Source organism: Bicyclus anynana, chromosome 19 (genome assembly GCF_947172395.1).
Source record: "Bicyclus anynana chromosome 19, ilBicAnyn1.1, whole genome shotgun sequence".
In the NCBI taxonomy this organism is placed as follows: Eukaryota; Metazoa; Arthropoda; class Insecta; order Lepidoptera; family Nymphalidae; genus Bicyclus; species Bicyclus anynana.
Genome location: NC_069101.1, coordinates 3,065,336 through 3,083,007, shown reverse-complemented (window position 1 = coordinate 3,083,007; position 17,672 = coordinate 3,065,336). Strand labels below are relative to the sequence as shown.

At 34.1% G+C, this 17,672-nt stretch overlaps 2 protein-coding genes across 6 annotated transcripts in view; both read left to right on the top strand.

Annotated features, from left to right (window-relative positions):
- Nucleotides 1-11,298, top strand: part of LOC112048036 (uncharacterized) — a 52,080-nt gene extending 40,782 nt beyond the window's left edge. For all 5 annotated transcript variants that reach the window (XM_052887358.1, XM_052887361.1, XM_024085384.2 and 2 more), the window contains 8 exons: nt 2,477-2,754; nt 3,676-3,767; nt 4,265-4,423; nt 4,723-4,834; nt 5,910-6,079; nt 8,027-8,175; nt 8,613-8,720; nt 8,925-11,298. In XM_052887358.1, the coding sequence (XP_052743318.1) occupies nt 2,477-2,754; nt 3,676-3,767; nt 4,265-4,423; nt 4,723-4,834; nt 5,910-6,079; nt 8,027-8,175; nt 8,613-8,720; nt 8,925-9,066 (1,210 nt within the window). In that variant the 3' untranslated portion in view covers nt 9,067-11,298. The remainder of the gene's footprint in view (nt 1-2,476; nt 2,755-3,675; nt 3,768-4,264; nt 4,424-4,722; nt 4,835-5,909; nt 6,080-8,026; nt 8,176-8,612; nt 8,721-8,924) is intronic.
- A 1,052-nt stretch (nt 11,299-12,350) lies between these two features.
- On the top strand, nt 12,351-16,052 carry LOC112057215 (zinc finger protein 277). Its single transcript, XM_024097705.2, has 2 exons — nt 12,351-12,741; nt 13,267-16,052. Exons 1-2 carry the CDS (start codon nt 12,492-12,494, stop codon nt 14,328-14,330), a joined length of 1,314 nt encoding a protein of 437 aa, XP_023953473.2. The 5' UTR covers nt 12,351-12,491; the 3' UTR covers nt 14,331-16,052.
- Nucleotides 16,053-17,672: the final 1,620 nt, after the last annotated feature.

Below are 17,672 nucleotides of genomic sequence, written 5' to 3'. Positions count from 1 at the left end.
ACGACAAGACCGGATTAAAGAGGTCTAATAGTAGACGAAGTCGCGGGCGTACGTTAATTTTTAGGGTTCCGAACGTATACGTAGTACAAAAACGGAACCCTTATTAATAAAACTTTTGGCTTTGAGGCTGTGGTTAAAGATAAATATTTAGGAAAGTTCATTTGAAGACGTAATATTGCCAAGTACTTAATTTTAACTTTTTATGTACAAAAAATAAAATGTTACTTACAAATACCATGGAAAACAACGATGTCACAGCGCTGTAACTTTACAGAATATGGGGCTGAATCGACGTCAAAGGCAATAGTTTTGGACTTTCTACTGGGCTATTCGCACACTCGATCATTATTAGAATACTACTAGTTTCTAGTGTCACGTCAGACAAATATAAATCCGCCTTAATTTAGGCTTCTGTCGCATTATACATAACTAGCAAACGCCCGCGACTTCGTCCGCGTGGATTTCAGTTTTTAACAAATCCCGCGGGAACTGCCGCGGACTTTTTTTTAGAACTTTTACACGAGAACAGTTCTGTCATACATGATTTTCGCGAAATTTTAACCGCTTTCGCTACGCACGCATCGTAAGCTCTCAATAGGAAATAATCCCCCGATTTTAAAACATGCTTCATTTGTGCTCCGCTCCTATTGGTCTTAGCGTGATAGTTTATAGCCTATAGCCTTCCTCAATAAATAGGCTATCTAACACTGAAAGAATTTTTCAAATCGGACCAGTAGTTCCTGATATTAGTCTGTCTTTCTGTCTGTCTGTCTGACTGTCTATCTGTATTGTCTTTCTGTCTTTCTGTCTGTCTGTATTGACTTACTGTACCTATATAAAAAGCTAAATTTTATAGTAACCACTACTATATGTATATTCAACTCATTCCTGGAAGCCGTAAGCATTAAAATTCTTAGTGTCTATAAAGCCACCTTGCCTTTATAGGAAATTGAATGGGTTTTTAAAAACACTTCACCTACTTCTTACTGCACTAGGCGATGGTACTTTTTATAACGTTTAAAAAGCGTTTCAATAGCTAATCAATCAGTAATTATACGTGTTTGAGATCAAAGGAAAAACCGGCCAAGCGCGTATCGGGCTGCGCGTATTAAAGGGTTCTGTCGATAGTTATAATAGGTGTCTATAGTCTTTAGGGTTACAACAACACTTTTATTTTTATTTTATTTATTTAATGATTGCGTAAGTGCCGCAGGCTCCTTAGTAGGATTTTGGGCGAACGGAGAGGCATCGCCTGATTCGCAGTGACTAATCCACGATCAGTTATAGTCATGGGTGCTGCAGAAACGTGAGAAAAATTGATCGTCAATAGCGTGCATTAAACGTCGACGGCGGACGTGGAACATAAATTTGCTTACGCGGCGTTGTCTTAATAAGGCTTGCTACAACATAGCCTTCTGCCGATACAGTCCCTAGAGGATAATTGACCAGAACTGCCCTTTGAATTAAGATTTTTTTTTCATTTTGAGAAAGAATACAATATAGAATTTAAGCTACGAGTAACTTATCCTAATAACTATAGTATACATGCCAACGTGGAGTCAGCGTCGGCCTGAAGTAAATTTAAAATGGAGCGAGATCCAATTATGGCGCCTCTCCTGTTTGCTCCTAATAATATGCATACCTTTACCAAATTATGAGTGTAAATTATGAGTGTAATTTAATACCTATACCAAATTATGAGTGTAAAGTAAGAAAGGAACGCAAAGATCTTGATCATACTCTGGGGTGACTAATTGAAAATCAGGCGCATTACCATCTACGGTTGACTAGGATTATCATTTAGGCGCTCTATAGGATTTGGCGCCTGGAGCGACTGCTCCTTTCGCTGTATGGACGGGCCGGTCCTACTTGAAGTGGTGGCAAGAATAGGTAATGGCTGCATTTCCGCGCTGGACAGCCAGGCTGATCCTTTGCGCAAAAGATGAGCCCTTATGTCGAGACAACTAGCCGCGGTGAAATGATTCGGAGAAAATTTGGTACTGCTATTCCATAGCCCAAGGGTTTTCACGGCAAAAGGAACAAATATGTAACTCTCAGTCAAATTCATATTAAAGGACTCAAAAGTGATTACAAATTTAAGAAAACTAATGTCAAACAAAGGTTATGATTCACAATACTCGTCAGGACAACTTAATTAACAAATCAAACTGTAACCAAAATAAGAACCTAGAATGGCAGAGAATGACCTAGAGTGGAGTCACGTACTAGTGAACGATGTGTGTAGGGTTAAAGGCGCCTTTGACAGATATCTAACACTCCCCTTTTCCACTCAAGTCACTCTCCCCGCCTACCCCAAGTAACCCATAAAGAATTACACAACAAGAGATGTGGACGGCTCGAACGCTACGAGCAAAGATTACAATGTATTATTGGCTACGAGCACACTGAAGCCGTCCGTACCGCAAGTCGTTGCAACGTGGCGATAACATTAAGTATTAAATTTAATTTATTTCAGCCCAATAGATCCGCAAGAGACAACATACTGCGTGGTCGCATCACACAGAAAGAACTACACATCACTATGTGCAGCCCAACACGACGTTAGATCAAACAGATGTGACAAACCAAACAGATCCAACTCTGCTGAGGATAGATCCAACGAAAGAGCTCGTAGGAAACACAATCAATCTGACCAAAACAATGTACCTAACAGTAATCAAATAGATGGAGACATGGACAGTTTTAATATCTACGACGGAAATTTCAAAAGCGTCTACAGAAGAAAGAAATTTGGTAAGACTTGATGTAACTCGAATTTTTTCCTAAGTATAACATGTACCTATGTCGAGTAATAATAATTGGTCAAAATTATACTTGACTACCTGAAATAAAATTTATATTTCCTTTATTAGATATAAATCGATAAATAATTATATCTAGCTAACCACATAAACTAAATAGGTAATAATAATAATAAAAGCCTTTTATTCGGACAGTATTACAGTTAAAATTATTATCTATCTTAAGTATTCTATTACTGACATTTTTAACATAAATATTATATTTAACTCCTTACACTATATTACAAACTTAATCATTTATTTTGCTTTTTATTATTTTTTTAACCACGTAAACTGCTAACCTTTAAATTGAGCGTTACCAATATCGATGATTTAGCATTTTTCAGCTTTCCCTACATAGTTTGAATCTATCAAAATTAAGCAACAAAAAATATTCCAATTCATGCTATTTTTAATGATGTTAAGATAAACCATTAAGTCTTTTTTATACTATATAAGTATGAAATGTACTTAGTAGATATAAACAACTTAGAACATAAATAATATAATTAATAACTTTAACAAAAGAGTCATCAAACTGATCCTTGAGATCGGCAAAGGGTCGGATTATTGCGTTTACTTTCAACGAAATAATTAACGTCGAAGATTAAACAATTCTAAGTTTCCTTATTTGAACAAAACAATATCAACAAGCTTAATTATTTATTAGAAACTTGATACAACTCGAATGGTATTACGAGTACCTAAGTATTTAGTGACGATTGCGATTTATACCCCTTTCTCCTCTTGCAGACTTCTTTGCAGTTTTATCATTCTTCTGAAAATATACTTTCAATCGCATCACATGTCTTAATGTCTATGCTAAGATTTATAGATGAAGATGCGATATATAAATTTGATTTTTCATAAACAGGACGCAGTACCAGAGTATCCAATGAAGATCCAGTAATAGCTTGTGTGGGAGAGAGAACACATCATTTGATAGAGAATTTAGATCCTAGCAGGGTAAGCTAACAATTACTCTTTTCAAAAATAAGTTTCATTAGTCTTTGTTTTTTTGCAAAACCAACGTTTCTAGATATTATTTTTGAAGAAATGATAATTGATTTGTGATATTAAGAATACAAGCGGTAACGTAGAACAAAAGCCTTCCTGCTATTATATCACTCACCCGACACTCCACTTGTTAAATTAATTGTTTTACAACATATTCTGAGGAATTTGCGGTTTCAGAGTTTACTTATAATTAATACACTGGAGTAGCTATCTTAGAATCGTGTCTTATTATGGTGATATAAATAAAGCGACTTCCTTTTATTATTTTATACCCGGAATCCTTTCTTTTATTGTTTTATGGTTTGAGCTAGTTTTAGGTGGTATATGCAATTGCGCAGTGCTCAGAAAATCCGACAAGCGCTTATGTATCTAACTTGTAATTAAATATTATCATATAGAAAAGTTTTTTAAAACTTTTTAAATACCGACAGATATCATCTTTCCAGACATACTTCGTTAGTGTATTCGGCGTCGCTAGAGACCGGCGAGTTGGATCGTTACTAGCGACGGGCAGTGTACGACCCAGAACCTCAACTGCAAAGAAACTGAGAGAAAACGTCTCACTGAAAGCCGACATAAAGGGAAAAAGCGTATATTACTTGAAGGTAAAGGAGAAATTAAGATTTCTATCGCAAAATGCATCGCTGCGTACAAAAAATCTAATATCCGTTAAAGTGACCCACTTTCTGGGACCGTTATTATCAGATTGTATTGATTCCTATTCATAAAATGATTGATCTCTCACATTGTTTTCAATATCTTTCCCGTTTATGGCATTGAATAATTCTTTATCATAATATTATGATATATTTTCTCATACTTATTTGGAATACACTTTACAATATCTATTGAATCTATTTAGAGTTATTTGCCGTAATAATTATTAGTTTGCGTTTTTTTACAGACGGTAGTTGGTAGTGGAGGCGGTCTATGGCTCGCTGTATCAACTTGCAGCGGCTCCGTAGACATAGATGTTTCTGTAAAAGGCAAACGATTGTATTTAGCAAAAAATATCGGTGAGTTTAAGGTTTTTTTAAGAAGTTTTATTTTTCGAGAATTACAATACGCGAATCTTTTTTCTTATTCGTACAACCACCAATGTTCCCTCTACACAGGGTGCTCGGAAGTAATTCCCATACCTCTGGGGTTATATTCTTTACAAAATATTAAATAGTAATGTTCACGGAACATGTGTTCTAAAATTCATATTTTCGGGATAAATAATATTTCTGTTGTAAATATAGTTTAAAATGTGTCTTATATACGCATCCTTATAATTCTGACGTTCCCAAGTGTTATGTATTTTTAAATGCAATGTAATTTCGACTATCCATGTAACACACGTCTTTATCTATAAAGGCGTGTGTTACATGGATGTATGTATAATTTTTATGATTTTTTATTTTATTTTAAAGAATATTAGTTATGCAATTCGGCTTCTGTAAGTAGACTCGTCAACACCTTGAAGTTATGGGATATACTCCCGAGCACCCTGTATATTTCAAACTCCATGTTTGCCTACCATAGGTTTATTAATTACCTATGAGGAGGTGCCATGATGTGACAAACTTACACCTTATAAAACAGGAGGATTGGCTGGTTATCACTTATCACAGGCTCTCGTTATCTAAGATATTCAACAATTTTTTTAAATAATATTAATTAATTTTAAATAATCATACGTTACTTTATGGAAGTTCATCATAGACGATAGAATTGTTAATCAATCTCCGCAAAAACTAACGAACTCAAAAGCTTTCCAGACCCGACAAAAAACTCTACATAATTTTCGAAACCGAGTCAGGAGATAACTCTACCATTTCCGATTACAATTCGCCAAGAATATCAAAATAAGTCTGTAGTGTTTGTATCTACTAAATATTTACATACCTATATTCACTGTCTCATATCTACTCGGAGTGGAGGGGTAACGAGCCACTCTGTCATTGCCGTTGGGGGGGATCGGACGTCCGGTGCAGGCCATAATAGTGTAGTGATGAAGCAGTAATTTTCTGCTATTACAGTAAGGACAAGGGACCTTACAAAGTCATTATCTAAATATACGACAGTTAAATTAAAATCTCTTTTCAGAACCACATCGTAAATTCTTCATACCAGCACCTGTAACAAGCTCCTCAATACAAGAGACTAGCGATGAGGGATCGGTACAATTTGACTCGAGCTCTGAAGAATCAAAAATAAGATATGTGATACGACTTCTGCCTAACAAGTGGTATAGAGATCAAGCAGTTACTGTTGAGGTAAGTGGGTGTTTTAACAATACCCTAAAAATATTCGTGTAGGTGTTAAGAAATTAAAAAGGGAATACTAACAGAAATTTGGGATATACTTATACAGAACTCAGTAGGCATAACATGCGACAATGACATATTTACCTTGTGAAGAGAAAGAGACAATATTGTCGACCAATTGTGACAGTCTATAATAATTGTCTTTCTCTTGTCTGGAGATCTAAAGAAAGAAAGTCGTGATACGCATACGGTCTACTGAGGACCTAGAGGCAGTTTGATACTGTAACGATCGCGTTAACGTAAACGCGAATTTCTAAGGAATTGAAACAGCGCCATCTAGTGGCACTACCTCATAACTATTTTAATTCCATATAAATTCACGTTAACGTTAACGCGATAGTATCAGTATGAAAATATTGAAAACTCCCACTAGGCACTATGTTGTGTTGAAGTGAAGTTACAACGGTCATCATATTCATAACAAAACCATAACTATTACTAGAAGTCGTTAATATTGCAGTGTTCTTGAAACTATTTCTTTTTATATTCTATTTATTAGAAGAAGGCATGGGCCGTGGCTAGTGATTAAGAGTTCCGGTCAATGCTGGTTCAAGCAACCTTGATGCCCTAAACAATCTTCCCCTGTAGGCCCCCCTAATTTAAGGATACTACTACAAAGAACTAATTAAAATAACGTTACTTTAGATAGATTTTGTATCAATCAAGGTCAAATTAAAATGCGTAGATTTTGAAATTGCTTTAACTTTGGTGTGCTCGTTTTTTTTCTCGGTCGTCTCTGGTGCCCCCTAGACGGGATACCCAAAGCAATTGCTTAAATAAAAATTCGGGGTCAGCCCCCTCGAGGTAAACTAGTATTTTCAAGCTGGTCTAAGTTGGCAATCGCTCATGATGAAATATATAGGCACATCACTGGTTCCGGTACGATGCCGTGTAAAAACCGTCAGAGGTACCTATGAGTAGAGTAAACTTATACCTTTTCCAAGTTAGCCCGCGTCCATCAGTGAAATCTAGTCAAGGGCTAGCTTCTCATTCAATAAAAAAAACTATAGGCACGTTCAGGGAAATTGTTGTGTTGGTTTCAAGGGTCAGCAAGCAATAAGCAAGTCACGAAGACATCTAATTGACTCTTACACGTTTCCTGAATCAAAGATAAAGCTGAATGTCAAAATCGTCCAAGTAGTCTTAGTACCTACTTCGAACACGGCTTATTCAATTAATGAGTTTAATGTTTCACTAGTTTCGGGCGTTTGCTCGCGTCTGACTTTCCAGACAGACCCTTTGACAAAGAGTTAATCGCTAATACTATTAAGTAGGTAGGTAGGTACGTGACGTGTGTCTATTGTCGACCTTAAAGTTAGTAGGAGAAACTCCGCAATTAGATGCTCATAAATTTACTTCAATGGACCAATTTACAATAAATTCACCGACATAGCTCAACGAGTCGCGAAGCTGAAGTGGCAATGGACGGGCCACATAGTTCAAACAGCCGATGGACGTTGGGGTCCCAAGATGTTGGAATAGCGACCCCGCACTAGAAAGCGCAGTGTTGATCGACCCCTCACCAAGTAGACTGACGACATCATGCGAGTCGCAGGGATTCGCTAGATGCAGGCGTTTGGAAGTCCCTACAAAAGGCCTATGTCCTGCAGCAGACTTCCATCGGCTGATATGATGATGATGATGACGATGACGAATAGAATTAATTAGACATATCTATATACGAGTACTTACACTTCTTAAAAGTCTGCATTGAGAAAATGGGTTACTTACATTTTATTTGCTTAATTACTATTTATTAACGTGAGTTATTATAGTTTTTGAATCCAATCCCCTAGGCCAAAATTAATTTCTATCAAGAGGGATATTCGTGTCTATCAGGGATATGTTTGCAGATCTCTGACATGAAATTTTTAAAATAATTTTATTTTTTTCCAGCTCACAGCATCGACAACACGATGGGGCGTCAGCGCGCCGGAGTTACCCGAAGATGGCGGCATAGTACGAGAATTGAGACCGAAAAGATCGTGCAATTCCGTGGACATAGCATTTTTCCCAGCCACCCATAATGCTACTGATGTTATCAGGTTTGTTTCTTTGGATTTTTTTCGTGATACAGTCAACTTTGGCGTTTTCTATATTACGAGTATGTATGTGGTGATACAAGAAGAGTAGGACAACTTTGGTTTTCGTTTGAAACATTTTAGAGTAGTTGTTCTTCGTTGTTAGAAGGATCGTTTAACATTTGAGAAATGTTTCTACTATCTTATTAGACACATTCCTCAGATATCTATATTATTTCATTTAAAAATTTTAAAATAAAAAAACAATTTCGCTTATTGTTTTGTGTGTATTTATTATTATCTAGTATCGTGATCCTATACTATCTATAGGTGGTATATCCTAAGTAGATCCCAATCGTGTGGGAATAACAGATTAAATCTCTTTGCTAATTTTTAACCAGATCCCTTCAACCCCTTGACATTAAAGTAGAAGGTGTAATAATATAAGAATTTTGTTTCAGATATTGCATTGTCATACGAGAAATAGTAAATAATGATAATTTCATATGTGCCTTATCCAAGAGATCTCTCGCTAGAGCGCCATGCACAAGTCACTTGCAACGACCTCCGTAAGTACCTAATAAAAAAAAAACTATATAATAATAAATAACCATTAACTAAAGAGTATCAATAGGTCGAACCTAAAAAGAAAACCAGAGGAGAAGTGAGGAGTCCTGCGTCATTCAATTATATACTGACTAAAGGGGAACGGCGATATTAGTCATATTTAAAACAAATTTGACATTGCTTTAAACTAGCTATATCAATTTCAGGTCAAGGGTGATCGTTCAGAAAGTATCCAACTTGAAGCCTGGCAGAAAATACGCCGTGCAAGTGACCGCTGCCTCAAAAGGAAGCTCAGTGCCATACAACATCATTTACGTAGAAACTAATGCATCATGTAAAGAAGAGTAATCATTTTATTGAGTGCTGTATTTATTATTTAAATACAAATAAATTAAGAGCCTGTGATAGACAGACCTTCGCAATTTTAAAAAAGCTTTTTTTTCAATTACGATAAGCAACTATGAAATTTGGACCATGGTGGCTTTCGGAGATAGCTGTTTGCAAGGACTATTTTTTTTTTGTTGGCCCTAAAGCGTCCACAGGACAATGAACTTACTGCATTTATAAAATAAGGAAAGATCTGGGCATCACACGCTCTTGATTAACACAATAAAAATGTAATAGAAAAACTTTGAAGGCTAAGTTACACAGGCAGTTTATTAAATGCGAGTAACAGTATCTAACTTAACTAGGAGATAATTAGCTAGAGCTATACAAGTTCTAAATCTAGCTAAGTATGCTCAGTACGATAAACGCTGGGAGTTTTACCCCTAAAAAGTAAATGTTTACCTCCTAAACTCTTCTCGTCCTAGTGTATACTAACGCGAAATAAATTGTTCGAGTTTCGGACGAGGAGGTTCTATGATCGGCCGTAGGAATATATTTTTGTAATTTTCTTAAATATATTTAATACCACACACGCATCTCCTTAGAATCCTTGCGCAACTAAGCACGTGCCTAGTTTGCCTTAAGGTTAACTTAGTAGTGTAAACATTTACGGTAGAGGGTAACTCATCTTTGACACTCGCATTTGAGTATTACTAGACTGTTAAAATAATGGAGCCAGAATTGTATGGAAACTTATCGCATGAGATAATCATATATGGATTCAACATGACAATTTGTCAGGGCTCTACCCAATGAATTCCCCACGGGCCACAAAATTCCCTCACACCAGAGGTATCCACTGTAAAATGTTTTCATTTCAAAAATATTATAATCATACAGATTTTAGAACGTTAATAAGATATTTTAAGTTGTTTTAGCATTTTAAGTCTTAACAACACAGCGTTTCGAAGACATTAATAAATAGTTAGCTGCCACAAAAAATATTAAGACATTAAAAATTGGGACGAATTTTCTTTTCGATCATATTATAACAGTTAAACTGCTGAACTTTTTCATTTGAATATTTGTATAATATATATTTCTTTCTATTTTCTTCAATAAAGTTATTTAATTACTTTCATTGTTATAATTCAATCCATTAAAAGGAAATTCGTGTCCGAGTGGTCCAAAGTAAAGGTACCTACCGTTATTTTTATATACCTTAGGTACTTAAATAAGTTGTGGTAGTTAAGTTTAGCAGACATCGACCCCTAATTGTAATAGGAAATCAGTATTAGTTACATTTTAGTTTTATTCTGTTTAGGTGACTACTGTGAAAATAATAATTAATATTTCTTAGTTAAGGTCAGGCTGGCTAATTCCGTCTTCAAGGCAGAACCGCCTGTTGAAAAACTAAAAAGTTCCTACCTATTCAGTCAAGTCGCCATTAAACATCTTTCACTAAATTTAACAATTTCTTATTTGATCATCAACCAAGTAATACATATGTATTACTTGGGTATAATTGCCGGAATTACCCACCCTAACCTTATAATTATAATAGTTAATAGTTAATAATATTAATATGGCTTGTGTACCAGATAAACTAGATTATTTTTGTAAATAAAATAAACACAGAATTAGAGTAAGTTTTTGAAAAAGCAAGTGTGATGTGACGGAATTTATGAATTTAAAATTAAGTACTGTAAACGTAGTTCGTTGATATTTTATTGTTTATTTTAATAGATAATTACGTAAATGTAGAGGCATTTCTTATAATAACTTATTACTAGGTACCTATATTTTTAAAATGTTGTTTTATATAACTATTAAGGGCTTTTTGCGCAACGCTTTTTTTAGTATGTAGATTTACGTACATACAACATTATTTTATGTGAAAGACTGTTCTCAATAACTCAACCTAACCTAACATAACCTATCCGTAATCGTAAAATCAAATTTTCCTTTTTTGTTTCTTTTTTATCAATTTCCACCTTCCTTTCCAGAATTAATAAAATTTTTAGAATTACCTCGAATTACCTATACTTATCGGGTTATAACAGCTGTCTTCTATTAAAGGTAAAGCAGTGAGTGCGATTGCGTTGCCCAATAATCCCTCTAATTTTATGCTTATTTCGGAAATAAGTTACTTGTGGCATTTAGTTGAACAGAATGTAAGTTCCTACTATTTTTATGCAGAGTGTATTTATAAAGATATAGAATTTTAAAATACAATAAATATTTAAAATTGCACTTTTCTCGTTTATTATTTAAACAGTGTTCAAAATTTTAATTTCTACAATATTAATCCCTTGTGGTTAAATAAATGAAGCCTATCTTATTTGGTACCTAACATATTATTCGTTTGCCAATTAATAAATAAGTAGTGACAAACTCGTACATGCTATATACTTCCTAAAGTCTTGCTATTGGTCGCTTAGTTCCACTTAGTTCATGTGGCACCCATGTAATCTAGCTTTTTATCTTTCCGATTTGACGCAAGTTCATAATGCTTTGACACTAACTCCAAAGCTCAGCCGTAGATTGATCTCTATGCAAGCAGTATTAGGCCCGGTACACGTAGATAACATTTTTAGTTTTGTTTAGTAAATAGCTTAAGTAAGCTTAGATCTAAAAAATAAAAACAAAATATGACTGATTTAAAATTATTTCAAAATAAAATTTATTTGAACCTTGAATTCCGAACTTCAGTGTACAAAAATCTCTTATTTCTTACTTAAAATCCTATTATTTACATAATATGATGTACTTTATACCAATGTTATATATTTAAAATCGCACAGCCCTGTCAAGCGAGCATTTTGCGGTTGCTTCACACCGGTGGTTTAAAGTGCGGACTATAATCCAACAAAAATTGCTAAATGGCACGAACACGAAAAAAAAACACGAAAGAAAAACCTGGCTGTTAAAGTTAGTTGTGAGCTCTTCACGGACCAAGGCGCATGTGATAACCTCGTAAATTTAATTTTAAGTTTTCGACTAATTATTATCACCATTATCTTATACTTATACCTGACCTTTCGAAAGTGCTTGTAAATTAAGCCAAATTGAAATAAAAGAATATCGCGAAATCGCGAACTACCTGAAACCTTTTTGGTTTTTCACGGTGTGTTCGCAGATTCGCGTGTGATTCGCACAAAAATGTGGAGTGGGCAATATCTATAGAGCTAACTTCCAGAGCTGTAATGTCAGCTATTAAAAAAACATTTTGCCAACTTGTCACTTTTGTATTGTCAGCTGTCAGTGTCACACTAGATGTCAATTGTCATTGTCAAAGTCATATGTCAATTTGCCTCTTAGCTGTTAATAAAAATCATAAATTGATAAATCACAAATCTTTATTTAATTTAATTAATGAAAACCTCACGTCTTTTAACTCTATATATTATTTGTAAGTAGAGTAATCTAGTTCTATTCATAACAAAATGGCTACAAACGAAAAACAGTTCTTCGGACCATTAACATTGCACCAAAAGAGTGAGAACCCATCGATATTTAAGACGGACACACCAAACGAGTGTCCCTGTGTTTTGTGTGACGAAGTTTACGTATTACCGGCATCAGAGAAGCAGTTCCTGACGCACTTGTTCATGGAACACCGTCTGGTTATTGGTGACGCCAACCAGATAGCAGATTTACCAGGTTACATGAAGTACTGGAAGTTGAGATTTAAAGGTTAGTTATTATTACTTACAGTTTGTGCGCTGTAGCATGGTGTGGGGTGACAGTTCGTTTCACTCTTGAAAATTTGCCACAATTTACGATAGTAGTACATAATACATATGAACATCATATAGGCAACTGTCACCAGCACCATGCTACAGCGCACATAGTATAGTGATTATTTCTATGTAGCAGATGTTACAATTGGGAGAAACAAGGTCCACAGGTCCACATTGTCCTTGTTCTATATACTCCTAGTGTAAGCATTTCACATAGTAGGATAGGGTAATATTGTTTATATAATATTATTTAAACTACATGGCTACAATATTCTACTTAATAGAAAAAAATCCCTATGCCTCAGAGTGCAGGTTATGCTATCAGTCTCAGATATTGTTATCTTATCACATTATAATTACTGTCAAATCACTTAAAGTCCATCATCTCGCATTGGTAAGCTCTATCCACTCCTATATAGATCAGAGAGAGAGAGAGAGAGAGATCAGGATTACACAAAAATATTGTTTATGCTTTCAGATCAAAATCTTCCTTTCTTCTGCACCACAATGCTCCTTGACAACAAACCAGATGGAACAAAGTCAAAAAACGAAGAATACTTTTTACTGAGCGATGTTTTACCTGAGGAAAAGGAACTCCGATTGAATCTACGTCAAAGTAAATTAGAAACATTACTAGAAAGGCATGCATTTGAAAGAGAAGACAAAGAATATTCTAAGGAGTGTCTGTTTTGTAGATTTGTATCAAATGATACCAGAGCTAGCTACTTAAAACATTTGTACGAAAAACACAACTTCCATATAGCCAAACCTGACAATTTAATATTTATTGATGACTTAATAGATTTGATAAGCTCAAAATTAGATAAATTACAGTGCATTTTCTGTGAAGGTCTGTTTAAAGATCGGACAATTTTAAAAGAGCACATGCGAAAGAAAGGCCATAAAAGAATTAATCCTGTCAACAAGGAGTATGATAAGTTCTTTTTAGTTAATTATATTGGTGATAAGCATCCTGTCAATAAGCAAAAACCGTACAATATGTCGAGTAGTTCAAAAATGTATAATATTAAAGTAAGGGAAGAGGAATATGAACCGGATTCCAACATCGATAGTGACCCAGAATGGTCAGAATGGACTGAAGAAAATGGTCCTTTAATAACATGCTTGTTATGTGAACATACAGATGTGGAATACGAAAACATACTAGACCATATGGAGAAAAAACATGAATTCTCCTTTTCCAAAGCAACAACAGGATTGAACTTTTACCATAAAATCAAAATTGTGAACTACATTCGAAGGCTGATACATTTAAAACAATGTTTAGCGTGTGAAACGAAGTTTGACGCCTCAAATAATTTGGAAAAACACTTAAAAGAAATGAAACACTGGATTTTGAAGAAGGAGAAGTGGGACCAGCCTGAATATTACTTCCCGACATATGAAGATGATCTATTTCTATGTTTCATTCACGATGAAGATGAAAGTTGGTGGTCAGGTGATGAAAGAGAAGTGGAAAATCAGAATAGCATGTCAGATAATATATCTAAAGAGATGGCAATGGCTGTTCTTGGTGATTGAACTAACTGTCGTTAATTTTAGTGACAATAAGTATTTTCACCTTAAAGGTAGGGGTTGAAGTATAAATAGTGGGATTCTAAATATGATACCCACATTAAGCTTTGTTGTCGTAAGCATAAGCTTTTTGCTTTGTTAAAGCAGAAAAGTAGGCTTTGTAAGGTCAATCAGGTGTTAAAACATTGTTAAACTAAAAATTGTTCTTTTACAAAAAGCAATAACTCTGTACAACCATATTTAATATAAAATTGAACATTTTCAAGCTAGCTTGTAGCAAAAAATAATATTCAAGTAGCAATCTAGCAATCTCAAATTCTAGAGGTTGCAATATTGGCTTTGTTTAAAGATATTGACAAAACACAAAGTTTTATGCTTATAGCTTAGAAAAGAACATGAAATATGTTTAATTTTGTAGAAATTAAATAGTTTCTGATAGGAGAATTAAATAAAAAACTCATATAGAACTACAATTTTACTATTAAAGTGTAAGATAAAGTGTAAAAACAGCTAAAAAATGTAACTGTCAGATAGTAAAGGCATAGAGAATAAATTATGCACTTTAAAGTGCTAGCATATGTGAGCAATTTGTTTTTTTTTTATTTTTTAAATGTAAAAATACATTTTCTACTGATTATGCTGTAATTCTGTGAGGTTGTTGTAATGGTTGTTATAACTTATAACAATTTTTTTTATAACAAATTAAAATTGAGGTCTAAAGTTATGTCATGTACTCAAATTAGTGCATTTACTATGCAAAGAGTACTTTAAGTCATTATAAATTATAATAATTAATTTAGTCATAGCAATATTGAAGCAATAATTTAATAATAACTAATTATTACTCAAGGAATGTGATCTATGTTTTGTGATTTGACCCATGTCTGTTACAAAGTTGCATTATGTATATTTAATACATAATTATAGGATATATAATACATATATATGTCTAATATCACCATGACTTTAATTGTGATAGGCTTGTGATAGGCATCAGAGATTTCGCTTGTGAGAACCACAATGCCTATAATGTACCTATAGGTTATGTACACGTTATGTGTTTACCTGTTTAGGGATATTATGTTTTTTGTTTGTAACAATAATATCTATGAATAGTAATGACTGGCAGGTCTACATATTACACGTCTATAATTTTGTAAACGAAAAAAAGTCTCCTCCAAGATTCTACTGAGAATTGTTTTCATGGTTGAACTCTAGACCTTCTGATATAGCCAAACATGGAGATCACTAGGTCATCAAAGCAATTAAAAGTAATACTTTTTATATTCTACAAGGACTTAAATAAAATAAGCAATGGTGCATTGCATTTATAATGCTTAGAGATATCATTGGTTAATAAGGTAAATTAGTATGAGTAATAAAATATTTACTTAAAAATACAATTAACCTATAGGGTAACATTATGTGCAATTATATTCATACAGATGATTTTTTTATTCATATTTATTAATGTGATTGATGGTTTTATATTAACTCTCATATTATGATTATGAGTAGGTACTGAGTACCTAGATAAAATTTAATAACTACATACTGCTTTTTCTGTATTAACCTATGAGTATAACTGCCATTTTATATCTATAGTTCCATACTTACATACTCTTATGAAAATGAAATAATTGTTCTGTAGGCACAAATTAAAGATGATTTTATTTTTAAATTTAGATTTATCTGAATATAACTTAAAATAAAATTCATTTGAATAATTTTTACTTATTTTTTCTTACCTACCTATATGAAAGACATGAATGAGAGAAGCCTGCAGAAAATATTAGATTTTAATAGTACCTACCTATATTGTAGTTAGGTCATAGAATATAATATATTAGGTAGAGTTTGGCTAATGAAAGTAGAGACTGAATTCTGAAATCGCAAATCATTTAAACAAATTAAAAAAAAATACATTTTCATAAATTATTTTAACTTTTTTTTTGTTAGTGAATACATTACTACCTATAGGTAGTTTAGGTATTCAACTCAGTTATTTCAATATTGGCACTATAATTTTAAAATTTACTCCGTTTTTTTTTTTATTTGGCGGGCGGCTTCAGTATCTACTTTCATTAGCCAAACTCTTCTTAGTACTTAGGTAATTCTACTATCTATGACCCTTATGTAAACCTACGCTCAGACCAATTCTAGGAGGACCTGTATCGCACTCATAGTCACGAACAAAATTGTCTGTCATTTTCTGAGGAAAACGAGCTTAGATTTGATATATATGTCATACTAAACTAGTAGTTTTTGCCCGTTTTTTACACAATTCAACAACACAAAAGGGTATTTTTACGGAGCTTTTTAACCGACGAACACGATTACAACTATTTAACATCGTTTCTATAGAGACAGTTTTTATAATCGCATTAGATCGTTGATCATATACTTTGACAGAAAAGTAACGTCTAGCGAGGCAGGTCCTATACAATAATTGGTCTGAGAAACCTACGTGTAGACAATTATTGATATAAAATCGCTTTCGGCGGCCATTATTGAAGGCGTCGCGACGTCCATGTAGGTATAGGTAACGAAGCGAGTATGTCACGTAAAACATCCGAAATTATGTCGAGGATTTAATAGCAGTTTTATTGGAAAAGCGCTATTTTTTTGTTAGTGAATACTTACATTACTACCTATAGTTTAGGTAGGTATTAAACTCCGGAAATCCAATATTTGCACTATAATTTTAGAATTTACTCGTGTTTTTTTTTTTAATTTTGCGGGCGGTTTCAGTACTGAAGGCGTCGCGACGTCCATGTAGGTAGGTAGGTATAGGTAACGAAGCGAGTAGGTATGTCACGTAAAAGATCTGAAATTATGTCGAGGATTTAATAGCATTTTTATTGGAAAAGCGAATTACAGTTCATAGGGGGCCATTAACGAGACCCTTTTAAATATTGCGAAAGACTAATGGATGTCGGATACCTACTGCGTCACGGGAACAGCTGTAGCCATGTAGCATATCGTATCTCTTTCTACAATCGCAATCGCTTCGAACATTAAAAAATGTATGGGAAGGACATTCGTTAACGACAGCTCACGTGATCAATCGGATCTGTAATTGCCATACATTTATTTTAGTTTATGAAGCGTTTGCGATTGTAGAAAGAGAATCACCTAGCCGCATGGCTACAGGCCCCTTGATTTAACACAGCGGAACGAAGGCAAGGAATAGGTTTGATTCCCACCTCAGGTTTTAGGATATTAATTTTAAAATTTTACTAGTCTGATTGAAATATTGTAGCTAGTTAACCACCTTATCAGTTGCAGTATCCCATTGACGGGAATAAATAAAAAATATACACCTATGATATTGATTCCTGGAACTAT

Excerpts from the sequence above, each read along its gene's own strand:
- LOC112057215 (XM_024097705.2), top strand. The coding sequence starts at position 12,492 with ATGGCTACAAACGAAAAACAGTTCTTCGGACCATTAACATTGCACCAA. Across the intron at positions 12,742-13,266 it reads CTGGAAGTTGAGATTTAAAG|ATCAAAATCTTCCTTTCTTC; the intron begins GTTAGTTATTAT and ends TTATGCTTTCAG.